Source organism: Ammospiza caudacuta, chromosome 8 (genome assembly GCF_027887145.1).
Source record: "Ammospiza caudacuta isolate bAmmCau1 chromosome 8, bAmmCau1.pri, whole genome shotgun sequence".
NCBI lineage: Eukaryota > Metazoa > Chordata > Aves > Passeriformes > Passerellidae > Ammospiza > Ammospiza caudacuta.
Genome location: NC_080600.1, coordinates 4,930,725 through 4,946,428, shown reverse-complemented (window position 1 = coordinate 4,946,428; position 15,704 = coordinate 4,930,725). Strand labels below are relative to the sequence as shown.

The 15,704-nt window shown below is 50.0% G+C and overlaps 1 protein-coding gene across 1 annotated transcript; it reads left to right on the top strand.

The window, feature by feature from the left end:
* The first annotated feature begins 9,662 nt into the window (after nucleotides 1–9,662).
* On the top strand, nucleotides 9,663–14,335 carry LOC131560500 (histone H3-like centromeric protein A). The gene is made up of 4 exons (XM_058809277.1): nucleotides 9,663–9,819; nucleotides 12,244–12,335; nucleotides 13,508–13,585; nucleotides 14,201–14,335. Exons 1-4 carry the CDS (start codon nucleotides 9,663–9,665, stop codon nucleotides 14,333–14,335), a joined length of 462 nt encoding a protein of 153 aa, XP_058665260.1.
* Nucleotides 14,336–15,704: the final 1,369 nt, after the last annotated feature.

Here is a 15,704-nt window from a genome sequence, read left to right as displayed (position 1 = left end):
CTGAGACAAAGCGATGACTGGTTAATCTGTCTAGCAAGTGTTATCCATACATTATCTCTAGGTTGACTAAAATGTGTTACCCTTAATTCTTCAGCTACCACTACACCAAGCAATATAACAAAAGCAAACCTCATTTTTCTGTTTTTACTTTGACCTTCTTTTTCTTATCAGATTTTAACCTTACTGTTCCCGATACCTGAAGACCACACCTTTGTAACCTTCTAATGCAGTTATCTAATGCCTGATTGGGATCTCCTCTTATGGGCCCTACAACAGAATGTTGTGTTAAGGGTACCAGCTTTCTACACCTTACAGAGGCAATATATGATGCACTTTGAGTTTTAACCCTTTTCAAAATACCTCCCACCGATAATAGGCCAAGATTTTCTGCTCATGAGATTCATAAAGGTTTAAAGCTGAGGCAGTGTTTAGCCCTGTCTGATTCCGTAGTGCCCACTCCCAATTATGTTCCTAGGTGTGTCTATAATTACAGGTGTTACACCATAAATGAAAAAGTGACAACTGATCCACCCAAAAGGTCTTGTCACAACCCCCACAACACAGTGTAACCCAAGCAGCACAATTTGGGCTGTGACATTCAAGGCAGTTCTCTTTTGCCGGTCCTCTTATATGGAAAGATGATAATGATTCAATAATGTCAATCAGTTCCCTGGTCGTCCGGCAACGGCATGTTATGGCCCTGTCGATCACTTTCGAGTGTCCCTTCAGTTGTAGCAGTAGTGGTTGCAGGATCAGGAGCAGCTTCTTCTCCAGACGGTCCTTGTCCTCCTTCGTGAGCTGATCCACCAATCGCTGCATCAAGAACAGGTTTAGTCCACTTGGCAGGTACCCACAATGGTCCTGTGGGGGTGGAAATACAAAGATATCCCCTTCCGCAGAACAGGACCTTAGCAGGATCCTTCCATAACCCTGTCTTGGGATCTCGGTATTTTACCCATACTTCTTTTTTTCTGTTCACCAATCTCTTGTGGCTTATAGTGTAGTTCTGCTGTAGGGTTGCCCTACATCTCCAAACACACACAAATGATTAATCACAAATAAACTTTTCAATAATCTTGCTTGGGGGTCAGTTACTTCCTCATGCTTGGCTAAATACTTCTTTAAGGTACCATGTGCCCTTTCGATGATAGCCTGCCCTGTTGGGGAATTTGGGATACCTGTAACATGTTCAATTCCCCAACTTCTTAAGAATTTCCCTATCCTTTGACTGATATAGGCAGAACCATTATCCGTTTTAATTCTTTTTGGTGTACCCATCACTGCAAAGCAACTGTACAGATGTCTTTCCACATGTATAGCTCTTTCTCCTGTCTGAGCTGTTGCCCATATATATTTGCTATAAGTATCAATGGACACATGTACATACTTTAGTCTGCCAAAACTAGGGACGTGTGTAGTGTCCATTTGCCATAATTCGTTTGTTTGCAGGCCCCGTGGGTTTACTCCTAGGCCTAAACCACATCCCCCATTATGGTGACTACAAGTCGGGCAAGTCCTCACAGTAGCTTTTGCTTCTGAGAGTGTTATCTTAAATTCTCTGCTTAAGCCTTTTGCATTTTGGTGAAACATTGAGTGGGCCTCTCGAGCCAATTGGTGACTTGACAGAGGTGTGCTTTGGGTAATGGTGACCAATCTATCTGCCCTATCATTCCCTTCACCTAAACCAACATCCCATTTGTGACTTCTAATATGAATTACAGCATAAGCATGTTCCCTGGATCTTCTAGCTCTTTTTAACTGCAATAATAGTTCATATAGCCTTTGATTTTGCACCTCTTTTATGGAGGCGTCTTCAATTCTTGCTACAACTCCTGCTACATACAAAGAGTCTGTAACAACATTCAAAGGTTCCTTAAACTGTGCCATTGCCCATACCACTGCTAACAGTTCCATGGTTTGTAGGCGGTCCACTGCTTCCCTTGCAGAATATGATGCTTCCATACTCCCTTTTCTTGCCAGGTTATTGCAGCAGTTCTTGATTTCCTGCCAGCATCTGTAAATGCAGTAATGGCACCTGAGATAGGAGAATTCTCTCGCTTTGGACGAGTTATCCAATCCCAGTCCCCTATCCATTGAATCAAAGCTGGTCGAAGCTGATATGTTTCAATGGGGCAACATGCACCTAAGAGAGCTTCCTGCAGTTCCTCTGAATTAGTCAAATACCAGTCCAAGGTATCCTTTTTCATTGGTATCTTGATGGCAGCTGGTTCTGCCCCAGCCACCTGCAACATCCTTTCTCTGCCCTTCTTTATCAGATCCGCTAACATTTCAATTTTTTGAAAAAGAGTCTTAGTTTGCTGCAATGGGGGGGAGATCCATTCTAATATCCGTGTTTCCCCCGTTTCTTGTTTGCATTGCGTAAGTGCTCCCAAAAGATATTGTGGGCCCTTCCAAATGGTCAGATCTATGGGTGAGTCTGGATCCCTTCGATAAACATGCCCATGCATAACACAGTCCATAATTTGCTGAATGACCCACTGTTGTTTGTCAGTAATACACACCGGATGAGTTGGGTCAGTTCCTTTCAACAGTGGACGCAACTCATCGAGTAGTTCATTGGGTATTCCCACCATTGGTTTTAATCACTGTAAATAACCTAAGAATTTTTGAGCATCATTTAAGGCGGCTATTTTTGTTTTTAATTGCAGCTTTTGAGGTTTGACAGTTTGTTCTGTCATAGACCATCCCAGGTATTTCCAGGGAGCAGTTGTTTGGATCTTCTCAGGAGCTACTACTAGAGAGTATTGTGCCAGTGTGGTTCTTATTTCCTGGACTTGTTGTTGTGTGAAAGGCATCGGTTGAGCAAACAATACATCATCCATATAATGATATATTACTGTATTAGGCCATTGCTTCCTAAGAGGTTGCAAAGCTGCACTGACATAAAGCTGATACAAGGTGGGGCTGTTGCGCATGCCCTGCGGAAGAACGGTCCATTCAAACCTCTGATCAGGTGCTTCTTTATTAATCGCAGATAATGTGAAAGCAAACCATCGCATATCCTGTGGGTGGAGGGCGATAGTAAAAAAGCAATCCTTTAGGTCAATAATCAGCAAAGGCCAATCCATCGGGATCATGGCTGGGTTAGGTAATCCAGGTTGTAATGAGCCCATAGGTTCCATCTGCTTGTTAACAGCACGCAAATCATGGAGCAGCCTGTATTTTCCTGACTTCTTTTTAATTACAAAAATTGGAGTATTCCAGGGGCTGGTAGATAAACGCAAGTGTTCCTGTTGAAATTGTTCTGAGACGAGCTGATGTGCGTGTTGAAGACTTTCCCCTTTCAAAGGCCATTGCTTAACCCATACCGGGGTGTCAACAATCCAGGTGATGGGAATTGGGAAAGTCCAAGCAATGGCTTTTACTCCAAAGGGTGTTCATTTGTCAAAACCACCCCTAGCTGAGCCATAATGTCCTGACCTATAAGGCATTGAACAGTAGGTGGTAACTGCACCACTGAAAAAATTGCTGTAAGCTGTTTCCCATTGATGTAAACTCGGAGGGGGGGCGAACGGCTAGCCAGGGTAAATCCTCCGACCCCGGATACTGCAGTGGCTTCTGGCTGCAGAGGCCAGTGTTGAGGCCAGCAATTAGGACTAATGATGCTGGAATCTGCTCCAGTATCAAGCAGACCTGAAAATGACCATTTTGGCCTTTGAATTCTACTTCTACCTTTTTCTTGGGTCTCTCGGCAAGATTTAAAGTTAGCAAAGTAAGTCCTCCTGTGGAACCAAAAGCATTTTCTCTCCTCTCTTGACTTTTTATGGGTTGAATTCCTTTAGTCATTTGCTCAAGCGGTACCAGCTGAGCAATCCTTTGTCCCTTAATTATTTGAAGAGGAGGAAAAGGGGTGTAAGCCATCACCATAATCTCTCCCGTGTAATCCGCGTCAATAACACCAGGTAACACAAACAGTCCCAACATAGATGTAGAAGATCTTCCGAATAGTAGAGCACCTACCGCTTTGTTCTGTATAATAATAGGTCCTTGGACCCCTGTTGGGATTTTTTGTGGGTGCGGAGTCATCAGTGTCACGTCTACTGCGGCTGCCAGGTCCTTGCCGAGGCTCCCTGCTGTGGCAGGTTGGAGGCTCCCTGCTGCAGAGGGTTGGAGGCAGGAGGAGGTGCTGTTGTTGCTGCAGCGGCGACTTGTGTCTGGGTGTGGCCGCTGCGGGGATACGCGCTCCTGGGGAAGTTTCCTGACCTCCGTCTACAAACGCCAGTATTATGAGTGTCCATACGGCATTTCTGGTACCAGATTCCGACAGCCTGGCATTCCCGGTGCAAGTGGCCCATGCCTCCGCATCGGTAGCATTTCATGCGGCCCCCTTTATTTGATGCTGCAAATGCAGCTGACGCTTGGAGAGGTGCAAGAGCGGCTAACACCTGACTCTGAGAGGACTTTGCCTGTTCTTGCAAGCCTAGTCCTAACTGTTTGATCGCATCTACCACAAAGCCTGCTGTCCGGTAGGTACGAGAGCCATCCTCTCTAATGCCTCCTCTATAGTCCAATTCGCACCTAAGGTATTAAGTACGCTCCTAGTAACAGAATTACAATTTTGAAGGGCACACTGTTTAAGGAGGGCCCCGCGCATGTATTCCGGCATGCCAGCTCTCTCAATTGCAGCAGCAGCTTTGTCAATAAAAGAGCCAAATGATTCCTCTCTGCCTTGCTTGATTCCCATATATACTGGTATCCCTCCTGGTTCCTTTACCCTTTTTATTGTGAGTCTGACTAACCTTATAGCCTCCTGGCACTTCTCCTGGCCTATTAAGGCTTGTGCCTCAGTACGAAGGAAAGGTCCCAGACCCCTAAGCTCATTAACAGTGACGCCATGGAGGGGGTCATCCTGCTGCCTTTGAACTGCCACATACTCGCTAACAAGTGCTTCCCAATGAGCATTAAACAGCAATTGTTGATGTTGGGTAAAAATTAATTTGACTAAGCCATGACAATCATTAACAAGAAGAATGCTAGTGTCAAAAATATAGTTGAGCATTTGTTTGGCTGGTTCGCTTTTAAATCCAAACTGACTAACAGTAGCTCGCAATTGAGATAACATTTTCCAGTCAAGAGCAGTGATTGTCGCTTGTATGCCCCCCCTGTCCTGAGGAGTGAAGACAACCGGACAAGCCAGCTCACTAGCCATACTTATCAGCTCTTGATCTCCCGTTTCTATTGCATTTTTGGCCAAGGCAGCCCACGCATCTCGTCTTTCCCTCGCAATCATCCCCGCTAGGTCGTTTTCCGCCCCAGGGATCGACTGATTGCTTTTCGGGAACGGAGTATGCAATTGTGGCCCCGGCTGCTGCGATACAGCAGATACGGGAGACTCAGAAGTGCTCCGTGTAGCCTGCGGCAAGGCAGACAATAAAGCACCCTGCGGAGCTTGGCTCGTTAGGGGGGGCGGCGAAGCGGGTAAGAAAGCGCTCTGTGGAGCCTGGCTCGCAGCCTGGCTCGCAGCCTGGCTCGCAGCCTGGCTTGCAGCTTGGCTTGCCGAGGGAGGTGGTGAGGCAGGTAATAAAACCGTCCTTGTTGCGGGGCCGAGAGGAGTTCCCGACTCCTTATCAAACTCCCTGTCTTGATTGTATTCTTTGTTACGATCGTGAGCAGCAGTAGCCTGGTGAGCAGCCCTTTTTTCAGCCTGAAACTGCAACAGCTCGGTATTAATGACCCACCATAATTTACCCCACTTCTTAGCCGTTTTATCATCGTCTAATGTAGCCTGCCATAATATATCACCAAATTTACGCCATTCTGACAGCTCGTGAACCATGTGGGGATTTACAAAAATACCCCTTTCCAAACCATAAGCCAAAAGTCCCGGTAATTCTTTCTGTAAATCTATCCCCTTAATCTGCCTTTTTTGCAGGAAAGTAAAAAAAAGTTCATATGCGGCTTGCCTTTCCATACCTATATTGTAAGTGCGCACTTTGCAGCTCCTCAAGGTCGCAGCCGCACGTATTGGCCAGGCCCGTCTGTACGGTCGCCTAGGGCACGGTGCGTCTCGGCGGGTTTTCCTCCGCTTTTTTCTTCGCGCTTATTTGCCGTTCCGGCTGCTTCGGAACCCGACCCGTTCTTCATTTCCCGTGGTGTTCGCTATCACGTCGGGATGGTCACCACTTATTGAAGTGAAGGGGAGACGACCATCTGATTGATGCATCGAACTCCGATTTATTGATCGATCAGTCACTTTATATAACAGTGTTAATTAACTTCATGCATATTACAAAATCCAAGCTCATGATAGGCTAACAGAGAAAACTCTAACCACTCCTTTTGTTTTACAATACCTATAATTGTTTATTAAAAACAGAACCAGTGTTCCCACTGTGATATGAAAGGTTCCCAAAACTTCCATATCTGTTCCCAGGGTGCCATCTTTTCCCAGAGAGGATGTTTTGCTTGTTATGGGAAGACTGTCTGAGAACCTTATTGTTTATAAAGTGATGCATGAGAGAGCCTAATTGTTTATAGAAATCAAGCCTGGGAACTGCTTTTGGAACTGCTTTACAACTACCTTTTACTTTTCTCTCAACTTCATGGCCTTTTTCTTTAAGCCATGCTTGAACTAAACTCTCCACAACTGAGGATGGTCTCGTCGCCTGAAATAAACAGGGCAGGAGACTTCTTCTCCTTTTTAATGCCTTTATTAAAAGTGATCAGCTCAGGATTGGGCAGCTCGGCGGGGCTGCAGTCTCCGTCATTTCTCTCAGGGCGACTCAGAGGAGAAGGATAAGCACAGCTCTGTCCACTAGGGGCAGAGCTGGGGAATCACGTCCTCGTGGGAGCCTTTAGGGTGTGGTGTTCCCATCAGATGTTGATTTTGCTGGCTGTCTTAGCCGGCCCTCATCTCCGGGGACAACTCCTGTGGTCAGGGCGAGAGGGACTCCGAAGGTGTTCCGCATCTCTGCAGGCTCAGCACTCGGCTCCTCACGTCCAGACATCACTCCAGTCTCTCAACCCTTATTTGGCTCATTGTTTTTGGGGTTTTCTCCGTGCGTTTGGAGTCGGGGTACCCACACAGCATGCTGGTCCTGGAGTCACTTTGCATAACCCCCCCCCACCCTCTCAGGTCTCTTCACCCTTCTGGGAAAAGTACAGTTTAGCCTCGGGCAAGGCTCTGCTAATACAAAAGGAGCGATTAGCCACAACGACCCGTGATTACAATAACAAAACAAGAAGAACTTCAGCAGCTACAGTGATCTGGCTGCCTTTTTGTAACTTTTTCTCACAAAAAAAATATTAACCGAATTTTTGTTCATAACAGTCCACTAGGGGCAGAGCTGGAGGTCCTGTCCTCATGGGAGTCTTTAGGGCGTGGTGACCTCTTCTCTTCACCTCTTCCGCCTCACCCCCTCTTCCCGATCCCGACGCCTCCCATGCTCAGGGTGAGAGGGACCACGAAGGTGTTCAGCATCTCTGCAGGCTCGGCACTCCGTCCTCACGTCCAGACATCACTCCAATCTCTCAACTCTTAGTTGGCTCATTGTTTGGGGGTCTTTTTTAGCAAGCTAGAAGCAGTAGCTTCTCATGGCATGCTGGTCTTGGGGTTATTTTGCATGTCTCCCCCCCCCCCCTAAGTCTCTTCTCCTCACTGTTTGGTGAGGTCCCCACCCTTTACTGTCCCAGAGAAGAGCCATTAACTTGGCCCCAGCTCAGCTTTTACTGATACAAAAACAACTATTAACAACAATGACCCGTAATTACCATGACGCACAAGCAGCACCCCAGCAGTAACAGTGGTAACCTTTTTCTCACAAAAAAAATTGGCAGATTTTTGTTTATAGCATCACCCATGGAGGCAGCTTCAAATATACATTGGCTAGCCTGTTCCTAAGTTATTAAAGTCTAGGGAGGCTTCCTCTGTTTTATCTAGGCTGTGGCTCTTACATCACACCAGCAGGGCTAGTAGAGCCAGCTCATCATATTTTGTCCCTCTTTTGTTTAAAACAAAAGTCCATGTTTTAAGGAAAGGGTCTGGACCTATGACGGCTTCCCATTGAAATAAACAGGGCAGGAGACTTTTTCTCCTTTTAATGCCTTTATTAAAAGTGATCAGCTCAGGATTGGGCAGCTTGATGGGTCTGAAGTCTCCTTCGACTCTCCCAGGGTGACAAGGAGGAGGAGGATATGTGCAGCTTTGTCCACTAGGGGCAGACCTGGGTATTACAGCGCCCTGTGTGGGCGCAGCTGGTGAGAGAGAGACGGTGAATCTTGTTTCTTGATCAGAAGGCATATTTATTAATATATGATATAATACATTATAGTTATACTAATAGGAATATAGAGAGAGGTTTGCAGAGCTGCTAGCTAAGCTAAGAATAGATAGCAAAGAATCCACAACAAAGTTGTGTCCAGGGACTCAGTCCCCTAGCTTGCACTGATGATTGGTCCTTAATTATAAACATAGAAAATGAGCCAATCAAGGTGAATCCTATTGCATTCCACAGCAGCTGATAAGAATTGTTTACCTTCTCTTCTGAGGCCTCTGCCTTCCAGAAGACACAGAAATCTGAAAGAAAGGATTTCTGTGGAGAAATGTCTGCGACATCTCACCTTTCTAAATTGTATAAAATAAAAAAAAATGCTGATGTGGAATGAACAGGAAATTCCTTCACCTATAAAATATAGAATACTAACAATTCACTAAAACAATCCTACAATATAAGAAAATTGCCAAAAACAATGCAAAGGAAATTGAAGTCCATGCAGCTGAGTTTCAGGAACAGTCCAAGAGCCAAAGTTGTTTCCCTTGGAATATCTGAGAGTCCTTTTGGTCCTGAAACAGACTTCTGCAAAAGAGTTCCATCAATAGTTATCAAAAACCATTGACAGTCTTAATACAATTTTAAACAATTTAAAACAATTTGTACAATTTGGAAATGTCCTTTCTGGCCTTTCAGTGCTTCAGCGCTTCAGAGCTGCTGCCCTCTATTTTCAATCTTTTTTATTTAATTTTAATTTTTTTTTTTTTTTTAATCGAAAAGCAAAAGAGCAGCAGCCAGGCAGAGCAGTGCCAGAGAAGCACAGAAGGAAAGGCCCTGGGGGCCCTGGCCCATACTGGACCAGGAACCCCAAAACTGGCTCACACAGTGGAACCCGGACCGGTAGGACAAACCAGAATCCCCAAAAACATAAGGAGGCCTCGCAGTGGGCCCGGCCCAGAAATTTCCTGAGCCAAACGGCCCAGGCCAAACCCATAAGGAAGGCTCTGCATATCCACAGGCCTGAACCCTGCTGCCAGCATAATGGCAGCACGGGTAGTGAGATGCTTCCTTTCCCCTAAACCACTGAGGCATGCCAGCAGCAGGGAAATAGAAGCCTTCCCCAGCAATCCCATCTGGGGTCTGGAGATGTTTGTTTCCCACAGCATCACGGCACCACCCCCACTGGGCTGGAGACCAAAGGCAAAACTTTTGGGAGCCCCCTCCCCCTCACCGCTAGGGCACAAGAGGGGCGGCAGAGATGGCAGCCTCCATGGGACAGCAACCGAAACACCACCCCCCAAACCGCCGAGCTTGAAAGCCGGCAGCTGGACTGCCGCAAGAGTCAGCTGGCGGGCAGCCCCCGCGCCACTGAAGGAGAGACCAGGCTCTGGGGCCGCTTCCTGGGGCAGGCCCGGGGCTGGCGGGCCAGCCATGGGGGGCGCCGGGCCGGGGTGGGGGCCCGCGGGGCTGTGGGTGACGCTGGGGCTGGCCTGGAACGCGGCAGTGACTCTGGCCGCGGAGGAGCCGGCCGAGGAGGGAATCACGCTGATCGTGGGATCAGCCGCGGGCTGCTCCGAGGGTCCCGCAGGTTCAACGGCGTTTTCAGCCCCATCCTGAACAGGAACTGTCTCGGCTGGAGGAGGCGGGGACGCGTGGGAACACGCTGTTGCTGCGTCCCTTGGCTCTGAAAGCGGCGGCAGGCACGGCACCAGCGGAGCTGGGAGAAGCGGCGGAGCGTCGCTGTTGCTTAGCAACAGGTCAATCGGCGAAAGTGTTGGCTCTTCTGCCTTCTCCGACGCTGAGCCGGAAGCTGGAGATGCATCCTCATCGCCTAGCAACAGCTCAGGGACCGGAAGTGCTTCTTCAGTCTCTGATGCAGGCTCTTGCAGGGGCGTGGAGGAAGCCTCAGAGACCGGTGCCGCCCCCATGTCTGAAGGCAGAGTCTGAGAGGCCGGCGCTGGCTTGAGCGGCCGCTCCCATCCCCCCGGAGAGAGAGAAGGGGGAGGAGGAGAAGGCTCTATCTGAGCATGCTCCGGAGCAAGAGTAAAAAAAACTTCTTCGCGCCGCGAAGTTTCGCCCCCCCCGCCGTGAAGCAAGGGGGGGAAAAAAGCCCAAAGTCATCACCCACCGGGTCTTCTGCCAAGGGCGGTGGAAACGGAGCTTGGCCATAACAATTAGAGATCCATGGAAAAAGAGCTGCTCTGCGTTTCAGAACTCGGAAAAGCTTCATAAATGCTGGGTAGATAGAAGGCAGGACACGTCCCTCAATGTAGACGCACTGGATAATGGAGTCCATGCACTCCCAGACAAAAGCATCCAAAGCATACAGAATATCAGCAAAGAACCCAAAAAGCTTTGCCCATCGAAAGAACCCATAGATATCTGTTTCTGACAAAAAGCAACCATCTTCTCTGCACCAATATTTCCAGAGGGCTATGAGTTTTTCCTCTGAAGGGGAGAATTGAATCTCTTCTGGCAAGGCATGTGTTTGCCATACGAACAGCCACAAGCTACGAAGGGCTGGTTCATCAGGGATAGAAAAGTGAACAGTACCTTTTGAAAGAGTCCAGCGTGCTCTGGCCAGCTCCACAGGTCTGCTGCTCTTTTCCATCATCTTTCCTGATGGTTTTCCAGAAGAAAGTTCTCTTTGTGGTCAGCCTTGGCTGTGAACTCTGTCCAAATCTTCAGTTCTTCAGCTCCTGGCTTGAATCCACTTTCTGATCACTTCAGAGCAACCATCAAATGCCGCACATACAGGATTTTTACCCAGTGCAGCAATTTTGCTCCTCTGGTCTTATCAGATTAATTTTTGCTCTTACACGAGGGGTCACCAGATATTACAGCGCCCTGTGTGGGCGCAGCTGGTGAGAGAGATACGGTGAATCTTGTTTCTTGATCAGAAGGCATATTTATTAATATATGATATAATACATTATAGTTATACTAATAGGAATATAGAGAGAGGTTTGCAGAGCTGCTAGCTAAGCTAAGAATAGATAGCAAAGAATCCACAACAAAGTTGTGTCCAGGGACTCAGTCCCCTAGCTTGCACTGATGATTGGTCCTTAATTATAAACATAGAAAATGAGCCAATCAAGGTGAATCCTATTGCATTCCACAGCAGCTGATAAGAATTGTTTACCTTCTCTTCTGAGGCCTCTGCCTTCCAGAAGACACAGAAATCTGAAAGAAAGGATTTCTGTGGAGAAATGTCTGCGACACCTGGGGGTCCAATCCTTGTGGGAGCCTTTATGGCTGTGACCCCTGGTCTTCAAGTCCGCAGCCTCACCCCCTCCTAGATCCCGGCTTCAGGACTACTCCCGCGCTCAGGGTGAGAGGTCACAAAGGTCTCCAGCATCTCTGCAGGCTCAGCACTCCATTCCTCACGTTTAGACATCACTCCAATTTCTCAACTCTATACTGGCTCGTTGTTTTGGGGTTCTTTTCAGTGTGTTTGGAATAGTAGCTTCCCATGGCATGCCGGTCCCGAAGTTGTTTTGCATGTCCCCCCTCCCACATCTCAGTCCCTTCTCTTCACCATCTGGGGAGGTCCACGCCCTTCTTAGGAGAAGAGACATTAACTCAACCCCAGCCAGAGCTTTTACCGATACAAAAACAACTATTAACGACAACGACCCACAATTACCATAACAAAGAAGCAGCACCCCAGCAGCAACAGTGGTCTGATTAGTTTTTTTAACATTTTTTCTTCACAAAAAAAAAAGGCAGATTTTTGTTTATAACACTCTATACCTCCCTTATATCGGCCATCACTATAGCTCCCTATAGATTCTTTATACCCACAATGTCCCCCCAGACCTTACAGATCCCTTATAACCCCCACAGCCTCCCCCTGTCCCCCCAGATCCTATAGATCCCCTATAGCCCCCTGTGTTCTGACAGGCCCTATAGATCTATACTCCTCATGTTCCTTCAAATCCCCCCATCTGTGCCCTCCAGGCTAAATAGATCTCCTAAAGCCCCCACAGATCCCTATCCAATGCCCCCACAGGGTGCTGCCCAGGGCAGCAGGCATTGCAAGAGATCTGCAAGTACCAGAGCAGCACCTGCCTGCTGCTGCGCCCCAGCCTCTTTGCCCGCCTGGTGAGAACCCCCCTCATCCCTAAAATCCCCAGATACCCCATTTTCCCCCCCAGAACCTCCCCAGCACCCCCCATGGACTCCCAAACTCCCCTGGGAACCCACAGATCATCTCAGATACCCACAAAATCTACTGTGGGACCCCCAAACCCCTCCAGGAACCCCCCAATTTCACCCCAAAACCTCCAGCATTGTCTGATCTTCCAAACCACTCTGTATCCCCTCTCCTGGGATCCCCAAATCCCACTCAGGACACCCCAGATCAACCCTCTCGACCCTGCAACTTCCCCCAGAGCCTTCAAATCCATCCTGGCACCCTTCAGCTCCCCATTGGACTCTCCCAAATACCCACCGGAAGCCTTCAAACAATCCCGAAGACCCCTTCAAATCCAACCCCAAATCCACCCTGGGACCCCTGAAATCCAACCTGGAACCCTCCAACCTCCCCTTGGACCCCATCCCAAAAACCCACTGCGATTTTCCAACCCCCTACAGACCCACCAAGTTACCTCCCAGAACCCCAGATCACCACCTGGGACTCTTCAAGACCATCCCTTTCCCCCAGGGCCCCCCCTCAACCCTGTTCCATCCCTCCCCATGTCCTTGTCCTCCCCATCCTTGTGACATGGTGGGCCTGTCCTCCCCCAACATCCTTGCATATCCTCCAATGTCATTCTGTGGTTCCAGACATCCTTGTGTCCTGCCACCTTCAGAGGCTGCATAGATTGTGAGTTCCCTGTGCCCCTCCTGCTGTGCTGGCACTGTCTCCCTGTCCCATCAGGGTGTCCCCATGTCTCCATGGCTGAGGGTGTTCCCAAGATGTTCCCAGAGTGGTGCTTCCTCCCTGCCTCCCACCTTGGAGAAATCAGGGTGTCCCCATGGTGATGTTCCCATGTCCCCACTCCCCAGTGTATTCCCAGGTGTTCTTGTCCCCAGTGTTCCTCTCCCTGGGGTGTCCCCAAAATGTCTCCAGGCTGACAACAAGGGTGCCCCCAGGTCCCTGGGATGTCACCAGGGCAGTGTCTCCATGTCTCCAGGCCATCGCCATGGTGGTGGCCCCAGCCCGGGATGTCCCCCATGCCCCCATATCCCCTCCATGTTGTCCCGATGTCCCTGCACTCCCTGTGACCCTGCTGCCCCCATGTGCCCCCCTCGCTGTGCCCTCTCTGCTGCAGGTGTGGGAGCTCTGCCTCCTCTTCACCCTCGGGGTTGATTACCGCTGGCAGAGCATGGCCCTTCTGGCACTGCAGGAGGTGTGGCTCGGGGGGCCCAGGCGTGATGGAGGTAGGTCACAGAGGGGCTGTAGGAGTCCTATGGGTCCTGCAGGAGTATCTAGGGACTTAGGGGCGTGGGGAAGGGGCTGAGGGGGATCTCATGGGTACTGAGAAGGTTTCCATGGGGGCTGGGGGTCTGTGGGTGCTGCAAGGGGGGTCTGTGGGTGCTGGAGGTGTCTCTGGGGGCTGGGGAGGTCCAGGAAGGTCTCTTTGGATGCTTGGATGAGGCTGAGAGGTTTGTTGGGTGTATGTGATGGGAGTTGAGGGGGAGTCTAGGAGGGTCTTCATTGGCTGGGGGTAGGGTCTATGGGTTCTGGGACAGGGTTCCATGGATGTTGAGAGGGTCTCTGGGTGCTGGGTGGGGGGGGTCCCTTATTCCCAGGGTCTGTCGGGGATTGAGGATGGGTCATTGGGTGTTGATCCCCCCCTAACACATTTACAAGCACAAGGTGCTTCGGTCACCCATGGGTGGGTTTGGAGGGACCCTGCCCCCCAAGTGTGTGTTTGGGGGGGGTCTCTGACCCGGGGGGAAGGTGTGGGGGTTGGGGCATGCTGGGGAGCTTTGGGGACCTTCCCTCAGGTTTTGGTTCACAGGCAGCAGAGGCCTTCATGGTGAGGCTGTTGGAAGACGCATGCCTGTGCTCGCTGCATGCCCACCAAGTCACCCTGATCCCCCAGGATCTGCAGCTGGCCCAGCGCCTGCGGGGACCCAAAGTGGGGGGCATCTGAAAGAGCACCCCCTGGGGAGTCTCTCCTGATAATTTCACACCCATAATCTTACTGGGACCTCCTATGGGACCATCATGCTGAGACCCTCCTCCCACCCATAGGGTCCTCCAAGCTCCCCCACGTGGACCTGCCCCATAGACTCCCCCACCTCAGGATCCCTAATAACCCCTTCAGGGACCCATCCCTGGGTGGAGGTCCCCTTCCTTAGTCCAGCACCTCTCAGATTATTGAGGACCCCTACCCATGATCCCCCTGGAAACCCCATCACCAGCATGCCAGTCCCAGGGAAACCTACCCAGGACCTCCACCCTGCTGGAGACCCTCCCAGTTCTGCTGTACCCCAATAAATGTTTGTGACCCCTAGGTGCTATGCTGGGGAGTTTGGAAGGGATTTGAAGGTGGGGCACCACAGGGGGTAACTCTGGAGGGCAGGAGAACCCACAGGGAGAGGGGCTCTGAGTATTTTAGGTGAGGGCACCTGGGATGGGGGCCAGGAAGGTCTTGGGGCCCAAGGGGTTCCATGTATAGTGGTGGTGGGGGGTTGTCTAAGGGGTTGGTGCTTAAGGGATTCGCTTTTTGAGCGGAGGTCAGGGCTTTGGGGACGGTGCTTAGAGGTGGCTTGAACGTGGGTAGGGTTGCCTGTGGGGGGCGGGGCTTAGTACCCCTTGTGCATGGAGCTCTAGAGATCTCCTGTCCATGGGCGGAGCTCCGGGGGTAGGGCTTCAACGGGGTCCCTGCTATGGGGCGGGGCTTGGGGAGGGCCACACTTGGGGGGCAGGGCTACGGGGGTTCTGGGAAGTCCCCGGCTGCTGTTCCTGCTGCTGCCACTTGGGGCGCTGCTGAGCAGAGAGGGGCGGGACCTGGGGATGATGCGCTGGCAGCACCTGTGCCCAAGGGCACGAGAGGGACCCCAGAATGGACCTGCCCAACCCCAACCCTGCCCTGGGACCCCAACCCCCCCTTCCTCATGCCTTGGAGACCCCTCCCGAGCCTCAGAACCCAAAAACTACCCTGGGACCTCAAATCCCCTTAAACCTGCCCATCCCTGCAATCCTTGGGGTACCCTCTGAGGCCCCCAAACCTCAGGGACCCCAAATATCCCCCCTAAAATCCCAGCCAAGCCCCCACCCACCTGGTTTGGGATACCTCCAGTTTTGGGGTCTCCTCAACCCTCTTTTTCCCTAGACAGTCTGGTGCTCAGTTTGGTGGGGAATATTTTTGTTACTGAACTTTCAAAGAAAGTTAACAATGCAAATTGTGGACAGGACAGAAAATTGCTTTGACATCTCTAAGGACCCTATAAGCAGCAGTACATCTGATAATGAGGAAATCACATAAAAATCCTAAATTAAAGATGAAGCCTTCTTTG

Coding starts and splice junctions, on each gene's coding strand:
- LOC131560500 (XM_058809277.1), top strand. CDS start 9,663: ATGGGGGGCGCCGGGCCGGGGTGGGGGCCCGCGGGGCTGTGGGTGACG. Junction 9,820..12,243: donor CTGCTCCGAGGGTCCCGCAG/GTTCAACGGCGT, acceptor ATGCCCCCACAG/GGTGCTGCCCAGGGCAGCAG. Junction 12,336..13,507: donor CCAGCCTCTTTGCCCGCCTG/GTGAGAACCCCC, acceptor TCTCTGCTGCAG/GTGTGGGAGCTCTGCCTCCT.